The sequence below is a fragment of the Arctopsyche grandis genome, chromosome 9 (assembly GCF_051622035.1).
Source record: "Arctopsyche grandis isolate Sample6627 chromosome 9, ASM5162203v2, whole genome shotgun sequence".
Lineage (NCBI taxonomy): Eukaryota > Metazoa > Arthropoda > Insecta > Trichoptera > Hydropsychidae > Arctopsyche > Arctopsyche grandis.
Window position 1 is genome coordinate 16,781,099 of NC_135363.1, and position 22,337 is coordinate 16,803,435.

At 33.9% G+C, this 22,337-nt stretch overlaps 2 protein-coding genes across 3 annotated transcripts in view; one reads left to right on the forward strand and one right to left on the reverse strand.

The window, feature by feature from the left end:
• The first annotated feature begins 2,734 nt into the window (after window positions 1–2,734).
• Window positions 2,735–22,337, forward strand: part of LOC143916932 (transcription factor hamlet-like) — a 48,395-nt gene continuing 28,792 nt past the window's right edge. Inside the window, exons 1-4 of the mRNA XM_077438222.1 lie at window positions 2,735–2,808; window positions 5,249–5,910; window positions 20,622–20,750; window positions 20,926–21,049. Of these exons, the coding sequence (XP_077294348.1) occupies window positions 5,755–5,910; window positions 20,622–20,750; window positions 20,926–21,049 (409 nt within the window). The 5' untranslated portion in view covers window positions 2,735–2,808; window positions 5,249–5,754. The remainder of the gene's footprint in view (window positions 2,809–5,248; window positions 5,911–20,621; window positions 20,751–20,925; window positions 21,050–22,337) is intronic.
• Window positions 12,022–22,337, reverse strand: part of LOC143916946 (uncharacterized) — a 572,328-nt gene continuing 562,012 nt past the window's right edge. Inside the window, exons 1-2 of one of the 2 annotated variants that reach the window (XM_077438253.1) lie at window positions 13,710–13,912; window positions 12,022–13,639 (exon numbers count right to left, since the gene is read on the reverse strand). In XM_077438253.1, coding sequence (XP_077294379.1) covers window positions 13,018–13,596 — 579 coding nt within the window. In that variant the 5' untranslated portion in view covers window positions 13,597–13,639; window positions 13,710–13,912 and the 3' untranslated portion in view covers window positions 12,022–13,017. Of the gene's footprint in view, window positions 14,295–22,337 lie in introns of those variants that run through there. The other variant, XM_077438252.1, reaches the window with a different exon arrangement.

Sequence of the window (22,337 nt, forward strand, 5' to 3'; positions counted from 1 at the left end):
CTCAAATTGTTATCAATTTTTCATTCGATATGTCCAGAATCTCGGAAAAGCAGAATAAACGTATAACAGGCCACCAGTATTTTTAAATATTTAATTATTAATTATTAAATTATTTAATGTTTTGCGAAATATTTCTCGAAATGAAGAAAGGTGGACTTACATATGCCACTTTTAAATATAGCGGCTCATATTTATTTATTTATTTATTTATACATATACGTCCGCAAGGACCATTAAATCATAATACAATAGAACAGTAATAAAAAACAATATTAATATATGTATGTAGGAATAGAAAAATAGGAGTTTTAAACAATGAAGATACCCGAAGTGAATAAATAAATGAAATGAAAACAATAAAATAAAATGAACTTAGCCTTTGTACATATTAGAGAAATGATAATGTAACATTTTTTTTTAAATTTTGTTTACTAATATTAAATAGATATATCAAATTGGCTAGTTATTTTTCAGTTATGAAGTCTGGGTAACGTTGAATTTTTGTTAAATATGTATGTATGTATGTACATACAATGCATTGCTTTTATTTATGAACGCAAAAATGTATTTTATATGATAATAGTAAATATTATATTAATTGAAATTATCAATTTTAAAAGGTTTTTCAACAATCTAATTGGAATTACATACGATTGTACAAATGTGAGGTTAGCACAATTGAGGGGATGTACTGCGGATATTCGGTAGTGGGGGTACATCTGCCAATTGACATTCCGGATGCTGCTCTAGCTACGATGGTAGTGTAGGGTAGGTGAGTGAGGGGAGGGGGGTATGGAGCAGGGGTGGGGCGTGGCTCGCGTGCCGGCGTTGGCGCCCCTGGCCGTGGCGGCGCACGTGCTCAGTCGTGCTCGGACCCCGCGCCCGTTCCCCACGCGCGCAACACGTTGACAAAACAACCCCTGACACTACCAAACAAACATTTCGACACTCTTCCATAGTCAGTGATACACCGATGATCAGTGAACAGTGAGAGCGTTGTGATAACGATGATATCGTGTTCTGTGCCCGAGTTCACTAGTCGACTTGTCACACTGTCAAAATGATATATCTTCATCCTACCAAAGGTGTGTACATATTTGACATTTTTAAATGGTGAAATTACTTACGTTTTGGACTGTAACACACGTACATATCGTATTTAAAATTTTAAAAGAAATTGTTGAGACTATTATTGTTTTCTATGTATGTGATATTACTATTTATTATGAACATATAAATCAAACGCAAATTAACTTGAAATTCAATTGATTCATGTGTGATATAAAACCATAAAAATGTGTTGAAATACTTAATACGTTTATTAACATTTATGTGAGTGGATATTTAGCAATTATCAATTATGAAAGTCTGAATGTTTTTTTTTGTTAATTTTAATCTAATATATAATTTCGAAAGACACTTTATATGTACATATGTATGTATGTTTGTGTGTAATTTTTGATATGTAGAATCCGTGACGTTAAATTTAATAAAAAAACAAATGAATATTCAAATAATTTGAAATAAAATAAAACTATTCAAATAAATTTAATAAAATGTTAAGCGGTTTAGATTAGCCATGTTTAAGCGGTTTATATTACAAATACCGAGTGAAGCTGGGTAAAACCACTAGTTATCATATAATAATAACGATACATTCAAAAATAAATCATTTGTGATTTGATTTTTAAATGCTTTTTATTATTTCTAAATTATGTTCACAATACATCTTATATCTATTTTAATAGCTACTGATCTACTGATCATTTTCTATTTTACAATTTTAATTTAATCTTGTTTAGTAATCATAGTATTATATTATTCTAATTTTAATGTACAGCATAATAGGAAAAATAGCTCAAAAACCTATTTACATTTCTTATAAATGCTCATAATACATCTAATACATAATTTGACTCTGTAAAGTCGAAAATCACTTGTGCTTATGTCATTGTCCTTAAAAATAACAAAAAATTGATTCTTTTCAAATATTGATTGGTATATTTTGTATAATTAACTTTTTAGTCATTTGTTTATTTATTTTATCATACATATGTATGGGTGTATAATACATAATAGCACTGATTGCATTTTATTGATTGAATTTTATTTAGTATTTTTTTTTGTTTTGTATTATAAAGCATTATCACGTGTAAAAAGTTGCATATACGCAATGCGTTTTATCACGTAATGTCCACCCGCTATCTTGCAACGGAATTGTTTAACCGAATTCGGTCAAAAAATTCCGTTGCAGACGATTAAACCTTCTCCAAACCACATTTAATTTTGGTATGGGTTTCTGCAGAGTCAAGTAAAGGTTGATGACAATAATGCGTCATATTTATACGACGTACATACTTACATAGGTATACAATTTCCTATTTGCAATGCTGTATGTTTTGTGCAATTGTTATATTATACATATGTATGTAGATTAGAACAAGTGCGCTAGAACTTCTAGCTCTCTGTAAACTGAAATATTTATACGAACATTGTTAATTAATTTAATTTAAATCCACATATAAGTACTTACCGATATATTTTTGTCTCAATAAGTTCGTTCTGTAATTAAAATTAGTTAGTTTTGGGGTTTTCTGGAATAATTTTAGATATTGCATGGTTAATATATAACGTGTTTATCAAATCGGTTGGAAATCTGTTGTCGTTTCCGGTTTGCGCCCGGTGGGGGTGGGGTGCTGTGGGCCGATTTGAGATGTGTGTGAAAACCACTGCTAGTGCTAATTAGCTGACCGCAGCCGACGGCGGCATACCGTGGTCTTATCTATCTATTAAAACGGCAAATCAGAGGTAGTCAATTAAAATTTATGTATATGTAAGTACATAATACATATAACGGTTTCATCTTATGTGATATTTGCTCCTTCAAATTTTAGTGAAAAAGTGCAATTCTTCAATCACGTACGATAAAATTTTTATAATACTAATATCTCATTATGCAATATTACTGTTTATATATAATGAAATCTCATGTTCTCACTCAAAGTATGAAGACTTATATAAGATGCATCTATCTGCTTTAGTAGCAGATGCATCTATCTACTCTATCCCGTCACTGACTTTGACCTAGATTTTATTTGGGTGATTGTTCTCATAAAAGTCTAAATTTGAAACGACAATAAATAATCGTTTACTTTGACAACTTCTGCTCGTAAAACGATTTATTTTCGTAAAGTAACACACTTGCGGTTTCGTACTGTGTAAGGTAGATACGGACTGATACCGATCCATTGAAATTTAAATACGGTTTCCGTAAAAATGGTTGGTTGCCTATTAATTATTAAACGCTACTAAAATAGCAATGCTGATTAACAAAAGCGACGATAACGATATTGGCACCTGAAGGATTGCTGTTTTGCGTTTATTGTTTTTTTTTTTTGTAATTTTTTTTAAGTGAAATCACTTACTGTTTGTTCTTATTGACAATGTTGTCTACAACACCCTTTTCTAACCGTTTTTATGATGTTTTGTATTTATTTATCTGCGAATTTTTGCGGTACATTGGACAAAGTAATCTTATCGGTCACAAATATATCTTTATAAACAACCCCTCTTGTATGTTTGTTCTATGATTAGCACCCGTTTAAGGGTAAAAGATTTTCGTCATTCAATATGTAAAAAAATATTTTGTATTCTACTCAAATGTAATGGGTTTTTATTTGGAAACTTCTAAAATATTTTCTTAATAGATGAAGCACAAAAACTATGATAGGTATATCTTTATCAAATTATTTACTGTCAATATTTTGGATTATTATAAATATAATTAATTAAAATCTGTTTTGTGCTTCGTAATGAAATTAAAAATTTCATAAAAATCTTTCGTGTTGATTTTATGCAATATTGTTTTTCATTTTTTACTTTTGACTAAAGTAAAAAATGAAAAAAATAACGCAGTTTGAGGATCCAAAATTTTAGTTTTATTGCTTTGGGAGAAATCTAAATATTGACACCGCAATTTGATATATTGATGTTATCTCCCAAATATTATTTGAGTCCTTTTTATTGTTGACGAATGTCTAAATTCTCGGAACGGCTCCTTGTGAGAATGAGTTTTTTTTAGTTTGGTGGATTTTTGTCGTTTATTATACTGGATGCATTCGTCTGAGTTGCATTTGCATAAAAAAACCTGATAGAAAGGACCGTTTCAATGGAGCGTTGAAAATGGTTATGCATTCAGAGCTCTCTCATTAAGCTCCAAATCCATTATCACGGATTCTCTTCAGTTTGAAACGCGAATGTCCAAAACGTGCTTCTTCGAGATGTTAGTCTCATCCGAAGCAGATGAGTTTCGATTCACCACGGTTTGCATCTGGTCCGAACACGATTATCATATTGTGCATAAGTTTCGATTATTTTTACAGTCGATCTAAAGTTTGCGTCACTTGTTTTTAATTTATGCACAATAGAGCTCGTTGAGCGCTTATCTGCCGAAGTTCTCGCAATAATATTATACATACATATTTCGATAAAGCCTCACGCAAACATTAAACTGATCTTCGGTGCACGGGCTAGTTAGTGCACCTGCAACTCACCTGTGAGGTTTTGATGTTTATATTTCACTTTTGTAAATAGCAGCGCTGGTGTTATAATATCCACTTGTCGAATTGATAAGGAAGTTGTGCTCGAATGTGAACGTACATATGCGTATCATCACGCCCGTCGAACTCTTTCATACATTTTTGTGCATATCACATAATATGAGTAAATTTTGACTAACCGTTTTGTATAGTGTGGGTATCGATTTTAATTCAATTAGATAATATTTGACCTCAATATAATTTACTGCACTTTCTTTGATTGAGAGTTTTGTCATATTTTTTGTTATAATGTCTTATTTTGAAAATAAAACTCAAATTGATGAAAATTTGCATATATATTAATCAGTATTACATTTGTTTCTATCAATATGTAGGTATATGTATGTATAAGAAATCAATCAATTATCCAGGTGTTGGATGTTTTTCCAATTCGGTTGCACCCCAAGTATATTATATTTAGCATGTTGTTTACAAGATAAGTTGGTTATATATAATACAATTTTTGCTAGTTCAGGTGATTGTGATGGGCCACTTAGTATAGTGAATAGATTACGCGTTGATTAAGTGGCTATCCGTTGTAAGCGTATCGTATTATTTACTGACTGAATAATTTCCAAATGTTATCTATCTTTTTTTCCACATACGCAATTATCATATGTATTTACTGATTATTTTTGTGTCTATTTCAGGGAGCAGCGGGGACGAGTTAGAAGTGTCTGGAGTGACGACCGGTGAGGAGGAAGATCTCGATTCAGTCGATTCAGGTCAGCTTTCTCCCAGGCCTTCAAACAATCAAGATGCCTTAGAAATAATTCCAGTGCAGTCAGACAATGTCCAGACGAATTCAGACCACGTACAATCCAGAAGGAAAAGTACCCCTCAGCAAATCATCGATTCATATCAGATTCCCGGCATATCTTTGCACGAAAGTGACGCTGAAACGGATATCGTCAAGCACAAGCTCAGTCCTGGCAGAAACGCGTCTAGTCCGGACGAATCTAGTTCGAGAGAGTTTTCTTTCACCGATGCTTTCAAGTTGCGCAATCAGGATGTGATCGCCAGTCTAGAATCAAAGAGGAAGTCTTCTGACGAGTCATCAAGTCTGAGGATTAAATCTGTTGAGGCCTTATTGAAGACTCAGGACGATAAGTCTGCCGAAACGAAAGGAGATGATGTGAGATTGAAAGCTCAAGATATGGTAGTACCTAGTGAACTTCTTGTTAGGAGTAGAAGAGAGCGCGAAGGCAGGGAAGGAGTTTGGGCTAGGAGTTTCATCGCTAGAAGTGTACGATACGGTCCTTTCGCCGGAAAATGGGCCTCTCTACCTGCAGATCCCAGATATGCTTGGGAGGTATGTTAAATTTAATTTATTTTTACTAGATAAGCTTAAGATTTGTTCCAAATTGATTCCTATATCGAATAATACACGATTTAGATAATGGTGAGAGCTGAAAGTCAAACTATGTATATAATTCTATAAGCTTCACTTTCATACATGATGACACTAACTCCAACAATTCTCACGATCTAATACTAGACATTTTGATGTACATATGTACACGTCTGCAAGTCGCAGAAGTTTATACGTATAATTGATATGCATATAATATGTCGAAACAAATAAATAAACGATGCATCTTATGAAGAGTGTCGCAAATTGATTATGGGTGCGTCACGGGTGAATCTACCAAAGCCTTCGCGGGGTGGTTATGGTGAAGTTGTGGTCGTTACTTTTCAGTGGTTCCTCAGTGGTTGATTCTTGGTCAGACGGTGTTTCTTTTTTGTTGTAACAGTGCTGTAAATTAGCATAGTTTGTCGCCGAGCACGTTCCTTGGTCCTGGACTCGAACCGAACAACCATTGTGCCCGGGAAGCGACAATTATACCCGTGAGCCACCCATTGTTAACACTATGCACACATCCATACGTGCATTTATATATTTGTGAGGGTGAAATTATATAATGAAGAGGGCATTCGTGGAGAAGTCGTTCAACCGCTTCGCCAGTATCATATTCGCATAGAGTGGTCGCACTACAAGATGGTCCTTCTGGGAATGTTTGGCCTCGCCGTATGTGTAGATACATATGTACTCGTGTCAGTGATTTTCAATCTGGGAAGATATCTTTTTGATATTGGATATGTTGAGCACGCCTAGAAACTACATATACATGTAGTTTATAGTGTTTCAAATATTTGGATTTGAAGTTTTTGACTAGGCTAAATTTCAGGACTGTGGAGCTAGAGTTGGGATTCGTGGAGTTGTGGCTCTGGCTGAAGTTGGAGTCGTTGAAAATTTGAGCTACTCCTTATTACGATGATTAAGATTAACCAGTACCCAATGTATGGAGATCTGAGACACAGTGTTTGTATGTTTTTTCTCGTGTTTAGGTCAAATTGAAGATAGAACTAATATTTGACTAATGCATTATGCTAAATATTCATAAATACATTACATAAAATATTAAAAGAGAAAATGTATAATTAAAAGTTCATATACAAAGTTCTCCTTTAAATTCTTTTGTAAAATAATACTTAATAAAATATAAAATTTAATGATTGATAGCAGTCATCTCGGTGAAGTACATGTTTTGTTTTCATTTCAACATTTCTATTTTGATTTGGAATTTCGGTGCTAGTTTTTTTTATAATAGGAGGGTTGATACTTACAATTTTGAAATCGCTGATGCATATACATATGTATGTACATATTGAAAGTGTTAGCATGTGTAACATATACTTGAAATTGTATAGTATACAATGTATGGAGGAAATTGAAGAATTGACAGTTGTAAGCGTCGTTCGTCGGTTAAATTTTGTGAAAAAACTTGAATTTCTTCTTTTTTGTGGTTTTTCTATGAAATGTATAGAAAGATCCTTATTTTTTATCATCGGAAATCGTTGCACAAATGAATGCGAATAATTAGATGTAGGGCCGGGTCACACAAATGGGTGAAATTAGGGTATGAACCCTGCGATGGTTTGCGCAAAGGTACAATTGTCAACAGTAACATTTTTTCGTTGACATTTCGTCAATTTTTTTTTTGGCACCTGAATATTATTGCCTGTATCTTTTTGAGTGGATGAACGAGGCTGTGGATATGTGTGCAGGGGATGAATGTCAGGTAAGGGTCACACACAAAAAATTCTAGAGGCGAGTTTTTTTTATAAATAAAATGTGTTTATTTAACAAATGCGATCGGAAAATATTTTACGGTTACAAAATATCATAAATTGTGTAAATAAATTTTACCACAAATCATGGGTTTCAAGCCCGATTTAAAATCGGAAATATTTTTCCTTAAAAATATGTTTTTCATATTATTGCAAATAAAATACATTAATCTTTGATTTTATTTTATAATACATAAAATAATTTAAAAATAAAGAAAGTGATGTAAATAAAACATACGTTTGGATCGGACTTCAAATATTTGTATTGGTATCTTCAACCATTGTTGATCTGCCAATATTCACGTCTTTCAAATATGCCGAAGCAAAAACGCTTAAGCCTATTTATATAATACATGTATATTAAAAAAAATTCTAAGGGATCCTTACTGCCGTTTTCACACGTCTGCCGGTTAAGTCCTTTTCTTTTGTATAAACAGTGTGTGTCGTACCATTGTAACAGATACAACTTTATCATTTATTCAATATTTTTGGTGGTATGTTCTATTTTGCGACATTTTTTTTTTGAATTTTGTAAAATAAATTGAAAATTTTACTACAATACTCTTAAATAAATAAAAATAAAAATAAGCGCTTCCAGTAGTACAAAACGAAAATTCTATTTCCAAGTGTAGAATAGTACTTCAGAATAGTATTTTTATTTAAATTCAAATTTTATTTATATTCATATAAAATTTTTGGCTTAAAAAGATTTGGCTGTGTAACTTATATTTTTCCAAGTAATATAAATAGTTTATCCGTGTAATACATGATTGAAAAAGATACAAGGGCCGTATCCTCCTCCAGGTGTCGATATGATTGACGTGCTTTCATCAGGTAAACCGTGTCACCAGAATTAAATCAACACGGGTAAAAATACATATGTATATATATATTCAAGTATACATACAAATAAGTATATATCATATACATATGTTTTTGTATACTATCCTAATAAAATTCTGGAAATGAAAACGAATCAATTTCGTATATAAATTCATATTAGAAATTATTTAAAATTAGTGCGTTTTTAAATGTAACATTTTGGATTGGTAATATTTATGTTTTTAGATTTGCTCATTCACGATTGTCGTGTATGTACATACATATGTGTCCTCGTGGGGATGAAAGAAAAAATTGTCACCAAAGTGAGACATCTCACAACAAATGATCATCCCTTAACGTGATTTAATCCTTTTTCGGGTCGAATTAATCTCTGGGGAATTCGAATATCGACGTCGAACAAAAAATCCCAGAAGCTTTTACGTTGAAATACGAATAAGCACAGATATACGGGAGTCTGTAATGAATAAGCGAAGAGTATTGATGATGTGTATAATAGAAAATTTTTGATCGGAAATATGATAGGAGATTCATTTCGCGCGAAACTAATCCCCGATTTGTGTGAATAATGTAACGGTTATTTTTCATGATTTTTTCAGTGTAATTCCTTGGTATGAGATTTTATTGTATGTATTTATATCAAATTTAGTATATAAAAAATGCACTATTTAATTTTACACTAGGTTTAATAGTGTTTAATTAGCGCCATTATCCCTTTACGCTATCAGAGAAATCAAAGTTAACTGCTGAGAATCGTTGACCGGTCGACAAATAACCACATCCGCTTTTTTGCAAGATAACCGATGGTTGCGAAAACCGATTTTAAATTAGCATTCAGATAAATATTTAACAATGTAATAATAAAAAAAATAATGAAAGCGCTATTGTCGAGTGTTACCGGATCGTACCTATCATATCGTGCAACATCAATGGCCGTCATAGAGAGTTTTTGATTGGGGTGCTTTTGCCTTTACCTGTTCCCGAAGATGACCGGCAGCCGAGGTGACAATTCAACTGTCACTTCTCATTGTCCTAGAAAGTAGAAATATCAACTTGTCCGGCTATTGTCCTCTGTTTGACACGGCTGACCTCCGAGAAACTCACAATGGCTTCCAAACGAGGGCTTTCGCCATGAGAGACATCATAAAGCACAATCGGCATAAAAGCCTTGCATCGCGAAACAGGAAATTTTTATGAATATTATTCAAATTATTGTTCCCGAGGATTGAAGGACCGGAACGAGCGAACGAAAATCTATATTTTTTAATGATCTAAATTCAATACGCGTCGATGCATATTAAATACGCATTAAATTCGACCGTGAGAATCGTAAGTCAATATTGCAAATTAAAAAGCGGGAAGCGTTGAACTGGATACGTTTAAACCCTATCGATGATTGTGTGCATTAATATAAGGGATAGTAAAACTTTTTTGAAAAGAAACCATTGCTCAAATTTATAGTGATAATAATAATTGATGAGACGATACATACATATATTTAATCGATATTCAGTTTCAATATCATATTTTTTATATATTTATTATTATTTCACGTCTTAAATTATGTATTATTTTGATTACTGTATCAATTGATAATTTTCGATGTGTCACATGAATAATTTAAGGGTAAAGCCGACCGCATATGAATGCCGCATTTCTTTGATTAGCATCGAATGAATAATGTAAGTGCAAAAAAAAAATGGCATCGCACGATATGATTGACACATGACAGTTTCCATTTGAATAATTATAATGTGAATAATATCGACAGGGCATTCTTTATTATTTACTTCGTAGACTCCCTTAACATCATCCCTAACGAACCGATATTGTCGATGTTCAATGTAATCATACGGATTTTTTTCGTCATATGTTTAAATTAGTCAAGTTGGGATTTACGAGAGGCATGGCGATCCGGCACTTTATCTTATGACACGCGATGCTGTTGACCAGTGATAATTCATCGGGAGGCCTCGACCCGTACAATTAGTAACGGAGTGTCAACTGCTGGTAATTGCCGAACATTTGTCACGGATAACAGTAAAATATCGAGAGCATTTGTCTCGTCCGGTACAAAGACAACGTGTAAGTGGGGCAGAATACGAGTGTTTTATTAATCCATGCGAAAAAATCATAAATGTGTATATCACCGGCAGGGGAAGAAACACGGATCAGGGGTGAAATTGGACAAGGGTGGAAAGGGAAAGGGCATTTGTTATACGATTACACTGCAAGCTGTCACTGATCACCTATTGCATCCATGTATTATTTTCCATGTATTTACGCGAGTCGATTCCATTTAAAAAATCAAATATCGATATTGTAAATCAGCTTGGGAATTTTTAGAATATTTATTTATGTTTGAAGTTAATTATTCTGTTACATTAACTGTCGATTTGAACATTGGTAGATAAGCTAAATCTATAATCAATAAATTTATGACTAAAAATATCAAAAAAAAAATTTGAAGCAGCAGAAATGAAAATATCTTTACCATTTTGTACCCATTGGCGAATAAATTGAATATGTAATTGTTTGTTGTTCATACACAAATTTTATTTTAAAATGGTTGATGTGTATGTTACAGTCCAAGTGTTCACCCTGGCTCATTCATGAACATCTTAGTTTGTTCATACACGAACTATTTATTGGTTTTAGTTTAAGTGCTAACAGTCAAAAGCTATCTTCAAACAGATTCACTAGGTGTCCCATGAAACTTTTAGAGGTCAAATCATTTGAGCTGTCAAAATATTGGAAAATTCTGTGGAACCCACATTACAACGTTGCTATCAGTGGCGTGCGGTGACTTTTCAAACAAGGGATGCTGTCTCTTGTTTGAAAAAAAAAACCGACCAATTTATTTTTTAAAATTTTATTTTATTCTTCGTTCCTTTTTACAAAATTCATCGATAACCGCATCATAGAATTTTTTATTGTTTTTTAAATTTGACATTATTTTCTTTTCGATTGCAATTTTAGTAAGACCAGAGAGTCTTTCTTCACTTTGACTACTTCTGGTGAACGTTTTAATTCTTTTCATAGTCGAAAATGATCGTTCAGCCGATGCGCTTCGTGTTAATTGTATTAAACTAAATACTTGTTCCAAAACTTCTATTAGATCATCTTTCACAATTAATTCCTTTACGTCATTTATAGATTTCAAATGAAAATCTTGCGTTGAGTACATGTAAATTAATTCGCTTTTTAATTTCATCAAATCAAATTATTTTCCATAAGTTAGGTGGAGTGATTTAAATAGGATATCTGGAAAATTATTTTCATATTCTTTAAATTTTTTGACGTTAAAAAAAATTAAAAGAAATTTTAAATTTTCGATATCTCGAAATCGATTGGTTGTATTTACTGAAAGAGTTTCTAAAATTTCAGAATAGTGAAGTTTATACGTTGTTTTCACATCTTCTTCACATTCAGCATATTTTCTTTTTCTATTAAAATTTTTAGTTATTACTTTGTTCCACAATGAATCAAAATCGTCTTTTTTGTTATCTAAATATTTTACAAATTTTTTAATTTCACTTACGCAATACGATATGTCAAAGGTTTTTTTTTGTAAAATTTCAAATAAAAAATCTGCCGAATTAAATATTGCAGAAAATAAATGCAAATTGAAATTGAATTCAAACTCTTTTAAATAACGATGAAGGACTTCAGCATTTATGACAGCATCAGTATCCCATTCGTCTTCATCATTAATTATTTGATTAAATATTTCCATTAATTCTGTTTGATATTCTAATACCATATTTAAAATTTTGCTATTGTAGTTCCATCGTGTAGGGGCAGCAGTGGGAAATCGTTTTTTTATTTGACAATCGAGAAGGGAAATTCTTCTTGAAGACTTACAAAAAAAAGTTGAAAATGACAACATACGGCTGAAAAAACGTTTGCATCCGGATATATGGTTAACAGATTGCGACAAAACTAAATTCAATCTCTGAGCGTAACAATGGACAAATAAAGAATTAGGACAAATATCTCGAATTTTTCGTTGCACTCCATTATGCTCCCCGGACATTACAGCCGCTCCATCATACGTTTGTGCAATTAATTTGTCCAAACAACCAAATTCTTCCAAGGTCTCACGTATGTGCTGAAAAAGAGAATTAGCTGTTCTATTGGGACTAACATCGACAAATCCAACTAATCTCTCCTGAATTTCATTGTTTTCATCTACATATCTAAAAATAGTAGATAGCTGAGCTTTGCGACTGATATCTGTAGATTCGTCCACAATTATGGAAACAAATTTTGATGCACGTATTTCAGTTTTAATCTCATCTAGCAAGACTTTTGATATTGCGGATACCAAGTCATTTTGTATATGGTTCGATAATCCAGTAAACACCGTAGAGTTATCTAAATGAGTTTTCAATTTTATGTCTGATTCACTCAACAGATACAGCAATTCAATATAATTCCCTCTATTTTACGATTCCTGGTGTTCAAAATGTCCTCGTAAAGGTTGTTCTTGTTTTGCTAAAAAACAGATCGCGCTTATTAATTTCGACAAAATGTATCTATTTGCAGTAACTTCTTTGTTGTGCATTTCAATATTTGCTTTAAATTGAGCACTTAAAAAATTTTCTATACGAGGTCCCTTTCCAAATTTTTTAAATTGAGCAGCAGAACATATGTGAGCTTGAGAACATTCATGTCTCTTGCGCGATTTACTTAAATTGTTTAGGTCAGAAAATCCAAATTTACTCCAGACATTCACTTCTTGAGAAAATAAAATACATGGCCAACAGAATAATTTCGTTAAGTGAGCACATCCACAAATCCATGAAATTTTTTCGTATGTTTCTGTGTTAAAATACCTTTTAAATGTTTTTGTTTTAGACTGAATATTTAATATTGGTGTGGGTTTGGGGCTCTTAACAATAATCTCCTTTTCATTAAATGGGAGAGAAGCAAATCTTCTTTTCAGCACATTTTCAATTAAACAATTGCAATTATTATTGATCTCGACGACAAGTCCACTCTCATTGTTATTTTCGATATCCATATTAAAGGCAATAATGAAAACTCGTAAGTAGTGGAACAGTAAACTAAAAATAAAGTTAGACGAAACTAATTAAAATGAAAACTTAATTCAAAAGTAAAAAATAACCAACTTACAGTATAAATGATTAACTTCGTCTAAAGAAATGAATCGGCTAGCTTTTTGATAAATAACTTGGGGCGTAGCGTGCGGAAATATCGATCAACAGCGGCTTCCAAGTGAAACTCAATAGATAAGCAAACAGAGAAACCGAATCCACCGTAGAGGTTAAACAAGTGTCAACGCGTCCGCGCGAATAAGACAGCCTCATAGTGCGCATGCGCAAATGGGATCGGTATCGACTCCGAATCCATGACGCGGGCGCACTTCAGTCAGCGTCTACTCGCCAGCGTCACTCGCCTGTGGCCGGCCGGCCGCCCGCCCGCCTATGCGAATCCTTAATAAAAATTATCAAAAGATCCTATATAATGCATCATGTAACAAAAAACACGTGATATGTGAAATATATATATATATATATACTCATAAACTACATCATAATCACGTACATCACTAAGAATACATCGAAGCGAAATTCAAATATTTATTAAAAATACTCTTGGCTTTTTAAAGTTATAGGGGATGCGCCGCATCCACCGCATCCATGGACCGCACGCCACTGGTTGCTATAATTCTCCTTTCCGCAAATATTAAAAATATTGCTACCCAGGGTAAGCATACATATATATGTACATACGTAGAGGATGACACAAACATTTAGAATATTTTCAGTAACCCTTAATAGTTTGTGCATGACAAGTTACATAGTCCGTGTTTCAAATTGTTCTTTTGTGCACACTATAACTGGCCAGATTGGAATTTGTATGAACACACTAGTATATTCATGAACATATACATATTCATTCTTAAAATAGGCTGTAAAAATTCGTTAGCATACAATCTATGGATGCAACGTTTTGTGCACGTCGAGCAAAGTTCGCTTCGGTCTAACACCGATTTTGCGGTTTGTTTGCTTTAAATGAGGCAAATATTGGTTTTCGATAGACGTAATTATCGAGCTGTTTTCAAAACGTTCCCAATTCATTTCACTAACACTTTGGTACGCGTCCAACAAAAGTAAACGTACACAAATCGATTTGCAACGTACATATGAATATTATATTTATCACACTGTGTATGTTCTCGCATATTGTGTCGCGTATCAATATCGCCGATTCGCCGGTTAGTTGGCTCTCTGTGTGCGAAATCTGTTGGCAGTTCCGGTTTGTAGGTGGATGGATACTGGATGTGCTCAGCGAGAGCTTTATGGTCTGGTAGCTTTTGCCGTACAAATGCACAAGTCCTCCATTGTTGCCTGTCCAAATTAAATGTTCATAATTTAGTGAGCGCGTGGCCTTGTTTGCGTTGGCAACCCTCTCTTGCCGGCCCTGCAGCTATTTTGAACCGCTCAGATAATTCTATTTAAATCATCCCCATATGTTTACACGAAGGAAACGCTTTCCTTTGATAATAAAGTGATTTATTATGCAGATCATATTTTTTTGATACCAATGTATCTGTTTTTTTAATCATATTAAAAATGAATTGCGATTTTTATAAAAATACACGTACGCCATTATAATATAGCAACACAAACATATGTTAAATTACATTGAGCAACAAAAAAATAAATACCGGAGCGGAAACTAATCAATCTCTGTAAAGTTTGACCCACTGAATTCGAATATGACAATATTTTTTTTGTCTTGCTCTCGTTTCAAAATGTGTATTTCTTTGTTACAGATTTTTGGCTTTGACTTTGACTTTGAATATTCGCTAGATAATTAATTATACGTATTTTAAAATTCAAATAAAAAAAAATCTGACTATTGATTCCAATACTCTCCTTTGACACAGCAATATTAGATTTTGAGTTTAAAACTACGAAAGCCAAAAATCCTTAAAAATTGCCCTTTTTTTAACATTCATGTCTTCTAAACGAGAGCAAGCCAACAAAAATTATTGTCATATTAAATTTCAGTGGGTTAAACTTAGTAGAGATTGATTAGTTTCCACTTCGGTGAGTAAAAAAACGTGATTTTCTGGTTGTTCAGTGTTATTATTGAATTTTAGTCACTGTTATTTGATTGTGGTCACGCAAGATGCGAATATTATACATATAGAAAGTATATTTTACAGAATTGATTATGTACGTAAAAACTAAAATGTAGTAATTTAAAAATAATGAATTCAAAAAATTTAATATTTGAATTAAGTTAATATTGTAGATTTGTTTATATTGTAATGGTTCATATTCCAAGCCCCAAATTTAGATTCGCTGAACACATCGAGCAATTTCTCAACTTCATATTCTTCATTTGTCTTGTCTGTTGCAGCCGCCATTACGCTACATTTGCTTCTCATCTCACGAGAAAATTTCCTCATCTTCCCTCATAATAATACCTACATACATAGCTATCGCTTAAGTATCTACATTTTTGTATACGTATATATGTATGTACTTACAATACAATGGTAGTCAAGAAGCCTTGTTGAATATTCGCGTTTTCTTCGAATACGACACGACAGCCCCAATCTTTGCGTTGATTTAAAACAGTCATTTTATTGCACGTATCATGTTGAGCAATAAAAAAGCGAGAAGGCAGATGTTGTACGCTTTTGCGATGTACATACATCGTGCTCGTAAGTGAAAATATGTGAAGTGAAGCGAACTTTAAGACCTAGCTGCCATCGCCATATGCTGGACCATCGCTCATCGATTCCAACGTTGGTTCAAGGATGGTTGGACAGCGATTTTGCTCCTTATTGCAACCATAACTTGTTCTAGTTACAATGTCAACTTGTCGGTCTAATTCGTTATTGTCTTTTTTTGATAAATCATCATATTTTTTCCTTCATTGTAAATTGTTTATGTATGTTAAATGTATTTTAGGTAGTCATATTTAAACGTTTGTTACTGGGGATAAAGTTCGTATTGCTAGCCCCCTTTCAACAAGTGATTATGGAGGGGGGGTTGCCACCATCATCTCCCCGTCGTTTTTTGTGGGTGGAAAATGTACCTCGAAGCTACCGTAAGTCGGGAGATTGAGGGGTTGAGGGATTGTTAAGTCTATGACGTTTGACTGGATAGTCGTCAAGTCCTTTGGAAAATTGTTTTATGATTCTTTTATGCTGCGTGCTATTTTGGATCAAGTAAGTTTGCAAGGGGAGACAGCGGTTTGAGCAATTTTTATCAGGCGCCAATTTAGTGCTTAAAATAAAGATGCCATTCAGCTACAAGGTTTTTGCTTCTTTTTAGGAATTGATCCGGAATATTGAAAATTTAAACTGAAACACATATACAAAATTTAGCATAGTAACTTTTCAAAATACAGATTAGTTAACAGATAAAATGAAATACCGCCGCTTAAATGTACGACAAAAATTCTGTGTAATTAATTTTAACTGTAAAATTTTATATGAAACGTAGCGTGTATTAATGACGTTTAATCAAAAATTGTCGTGACCGCTTTTCAGACGAGCTTCCAATTAATCTAAAAAAATAAAAATAAAATAGCAGGTGCTAATTACGAATTCGAGAACATCGTTTTGACTACACATTATAAGCTATAAAACATTTTTCGATAAAACGTGTCGATACCGTGCGAGAGATGCAATTATCGCATTAAAGAAATTTATATCCCCGTCAATATTAAATAAGTATTCTAACTAACGGTCGGTTTTTACTTATAAATTGTGTTCGTTCGTTTAGATTTTGGGTAAAAACTGGGTATTATTCGCGATTATCTCAATTGGAGCATAATACGACGGTGCGGTGTTTGTACACGAAACGCCGAGGTTGCCTTTGCCGTGTTTGTGGAGTTTTCCCGACGAAAATATACGCGTGTGCTGTGTATAATGCCGGCGTGGAAATTCAGGCTTTTCCACCAACGGTACAAAGTTGGCGAGCGTCTCCTGCCGAGCGTGAAAAATGGAAAGTTTTACATTTTCCGAAACGATCTACGTATGAAAAGCGCGCTGCTTTTCATATTTCCACGCCGTTGGATCGCACACCCTCATACGGGGGATGATTTTGATATTTGACTATTTGATCCCCATACCCTTATCCTTACCTACTTTTTTCATCGTTCGTCATTAGTCATTACATTTCATTATATGTACATATAAACCAGGAAAGCCTATCAGATAAACCCCAATGCGCCATCCTGGCCAATTATAAACATCGATAAATTTATAGAGCATTTTTATATAGCACCATAGAGACATCTATTGATAAATTTGACAAACACTTTTGCAGCATTTTATAAATCAGCAAATTGAACCCGTGACCACTCAGTTGAAAGCATTACACGCTAACCAGTGATCTATGCTGCAGTTTATATAAAATGGTAGATATACATTCACATATGAACCGAATAATAAAATAAATGTCTGTATTTATTGGATTTAAGTGTCCATTTATTAGTTATGTAAAGATTTTTATGGGATTTTCTTAAGGCGAGCAATCCTTTGTTACGCATTATATTATATTTATATATGTATGTATGTGTCGAGTAATAGAATAATAACGGTGTCGATCCATTATCTCGTAACCCCCTGTCTCCTCATCCCACTCCTCCCCCTGTCCCAGACGAGATGATCTATCCATTCTGTCACAGCAGCTCTCAAAGTGTTCCGAAATAAAATTATGTATGTCTCAATTTTAATATATGTACGGTAATATGTAACCAAGGAAAGCGTGTCAACTTTGAACTTATGCGCGAGCTTCACGGAAACTCTTTAGATTTTACGAGATTTTCTCTGCCCTTCGGTCGTAGTTAGAAGGGTTTGTCACGCAACTTTTCGCCATAAAAAAATGCTATATGTGTTATTTTCGCGTAGTATAAACCGCGGGCAAACTGGCGATCGTAGATGTGTTATAATTTGTTGTAACGCGACTGTGCTTAGAAGGCGTCACGAACTATTTAGCGTGAGAAATGGGATTTTGTTCGATTGTATTATTATATTATATTACGAAAGCTATTTAGCCAGATATCGTCAGTATCGGTTTTGAACGATCGCGAGTCGATTTATTTTTACCACTTATATACACACGTATACAAATATTTATACAGTTTGAGAAGCCGTTTCGGGTGAGGTCTCGACCCCACTTTTTACTACAAGTCCGTCCCCTTCCACTTGGTCGTGGCAAAATGGCTCTGAGGTTATCACTGGAAAAAAAGCAAGGAAAAGCTTTTAATTTTCACGCTGTCCCTGAAATTTCCTAGTTTGATCATTCGACTGTGACCGCATCTTCCGAGCCCTGCGGAAAGTTTAATCGATCGTTAAAATAATATGAAACATTGAGGACATTAAAGTGAGCTTTTTGGAACGTTGTTATTTTAAAATCCTTGTTAAATTTTTACGATTTGTATATCTTTTAATACTAGCGGAAGTTTTATCTGTGGGATACGGTGTTGCGTTCAAATAAGCGGCTATCACTTCCGGTTCGGCACGTTTCCGCTACTTCCGGAGAGGTCGACGCCTAAAGCCTTCGTGGCTTTAATTGACTTGTAGATTTCTTACCACTATCTGATACTGATCCTTGAACGAGCTAGTTGTCATAAACCTTTTTTTCTGTACAAAAATTAGCTTACATTGCACGTTTTTTTATAATACCTTAGTCTTTTAAGAATTAATCTTTAAAACTTGTAAGAATCCAGAATATTCAGAAAGATTATTATTCAGACCGATATTCAGAATATTCAGAACCTTTGGTGATTTGATTTTTTTTTTGATTTTCCACAAAGTCCTCTTTGTATAAATTAATGAAAAAGTTTCATTATCGCTTCAACACCCGAGGAAAAGCAGGCTATGTATACGCATAATAATAAAAAAGAATAGAACAAATTTTCCGGTGGCCGTTAGCCTCGTCTAACGCATTATTTCCGGCCGTCTGTTTACATTTCCGATTACGCAGGTTGTGTGTCTTATCGTCAGCTTCTATCCGCATATCAAAAGCTTCCTAATAGTGGGGAGCTTTCGCTTTTCGTTTGGGGAGCTTTTCACTAGGTCTACGAATCTTATCTTAGCAGTTCCGTTTCACGTTACGGAAGCGATTTGTAACATTGTATTCCCCGAAACGAATAGGAAGCTTCTTGTAATTACGTGTTACGCTTAAAGCATTTCCAAAATTATATTTTTCGAATTCTGTAAAGAGGAAGGACCGAAGTTCACACGTAACGGATTAACGATTGTCCGTGTTCGGGTGCCGCGCAATAGACGTAGGTAACAATGCGTAAATGATTCGATTTTTCGGTCCATCGATGTGTGGATGGATGTTCGCCCGGTGTATTGATTCCGCAGGTATATTTAAAGATCATCGACAGAAAGAGATGTTGACGTAATTCAATAGATTCGGATGTGCGGGTGCGATAATACATCCGGTGGGGATGGTATTAATTCGCGTAACAATACGAAAACGGTCAAATAGTTGCTACGTGCGCTCTAAATATGTGGTTTTGTAAGTGCACGTGCATTGTGCGTTGCACATACAATGCATGTGTAATTCAATACGTGGACAAAAACGCATTTCTTTTCACGTGGTCAATATCTCCGATGTGAAACTAATGGAAATTTTACAGTGACATCTATGTTTTATAATATGATACTACTATCCGATACGCAAACCAATTTTATCAAGTCTTTTAGAATTTTAATAAGTTGAACTTCTTTACACATAGATGTCACTATAAAGTATAAATTTTTTTAGGCAATATAAAATATTTATTTATACTTAATAATTATTTTATATTAATATTTTTAAATTTAAATAATTTTTTTTTTTGGTTCATTGAAGTACTACTATTGAGTAATTAGATTTACTTACATACTCTTTCATGTTTACGCATATAAAGTTTTAGAATAAGGGTGCTTAAATGGATTGAAGTTTTAAATTATTATAACGAATGCGTATTTAATTTTTTTTTGCTATTTGTGTTGATTGGTTTATCATTACATTTTGATTGATGTCTGTTATTATTTTACAGGTGATAGCAGGCACTGGAGTTCGCGGCTGGTTGGATGCATCCCACGAACCGTCCAATTGGCTTAAGTTTGTCCGTTCGTCCAATCATAGTCCTGAAGTTAATCTACAACACTTCCTATTGGCCGGACAGGTGAGATATCACACTTTTATGCTAAACAATTTCTTCAGTTGAGTGCGTCAATGCATAAATTTCATTTATAAAACTTTTTTAAATGTTTTTTCCTCGTATCATTAATTAGTGCGTTGATATAAGAACATGGATAAAATTTAATATGACCGCTACATTTTAAATTTTTTTTTTGCAGTTGTGGTATTGCGTTTCGCGAGACATATCCGCTGGTGCCGAGTTGGTGTTGGGTCCTCGAGAGCCGTTACTACTTCAGGAGTTGCTGCAGGCGCCTCAAGAAGACAGACAAGATAGAAATGCTGGTGAGTGTTTTTACTATCTCTTTTTTATATGTTATTTATTGCTATCGACTTTTTTATGTCGCATTGTTAACGTCGTATCGGTCGTAAATCACTCGTTCCCGTGCACCAATCATTGGTCATTTATAACTATGCAATTACGTTGACCCCGACTACAACGAGACCATCTGTCAAATTTGCCTTTCGATATGAATATTTTTTATGATTGATAATAAAACATAATAATCACGAAGAAATAGATAATGTTTGATTTTTTTACGTGTATAAAAATTTGGGCATGCCAAATAATAAATCAAAAAAATTACGATCTTTCAATTTAAAATTTGTAGTTGTACTTTCAAAAAAAACTGTAGCGTAGACGAGTAAAAGGGTTTTCGAGATCGCATTGAAAGACGTAGTAGTTGTGATAGAGGTAGTTTATTGTTATTGAAGCACAGACCAAAACCTCCAGGTACTCTCCACACAGTTGATGGTCGATGAGTCGTAGAGCTCTTATTGGCTGTTGTATACAGCTTGTTCATACGTCGAGGCCTTATTCAGGCTATCAGCGCTACTAGCTGGTTAACTAGCTTTGATCAGGTGATCAGCCCAAGTAAACCAGCACTGAGCACAAATCACCTAATCTTTAAGTTACAAATCAATTTAGGAAATTACTTTGAGACCATCAAATTTCATTTGAAAATTAAAAATTAAAAATATCAGAAGGAAAATAATTGATATGACTTTTTAAAAACAATTTTCAACCCATATTTAAATAAAGGGTGGAATTATATCCATCCGATGGTAGCTTCCGCAGCGTCGGTCCGACTCACTTCCGGTAGGCGCGCGTGTCTGACTTCCTGTTTTGACGACAAGAGTTCCCCTCGATGCTAAATTTGTCGACATGACTTTTGTTTCGTGATTTTTTCCGATATTGAAAATCAAATTTGAAAGTCGTTTTCGTTGGGGTTGAGGTCGATGCGAGGGATGCAATGTAACCGTTCGTGTGAATTTAACCCCAATTGTTTCGATGCGATCTAACTGTGTATGTACTAAGTAGTCGAAAATATTACGTTTTTATATGACGTTGAAATAATTTAATTGTCTGGCTAAATTATCTATTATAAATTTCAAGCGAACCCCCCCCCCCCTGCAGATGGTATGTATATAAACTGAATTTATAAATTTCCTCCCTAGTGCTTATTAAATAGCGCACGATCTTTCCGTATCGTGGCGAAAAATCGGCTCACTTTATTTTCATACGCAATTTATTTCGGCCACAATGCACTCTCGGTGCGGATTTAACCCTTTC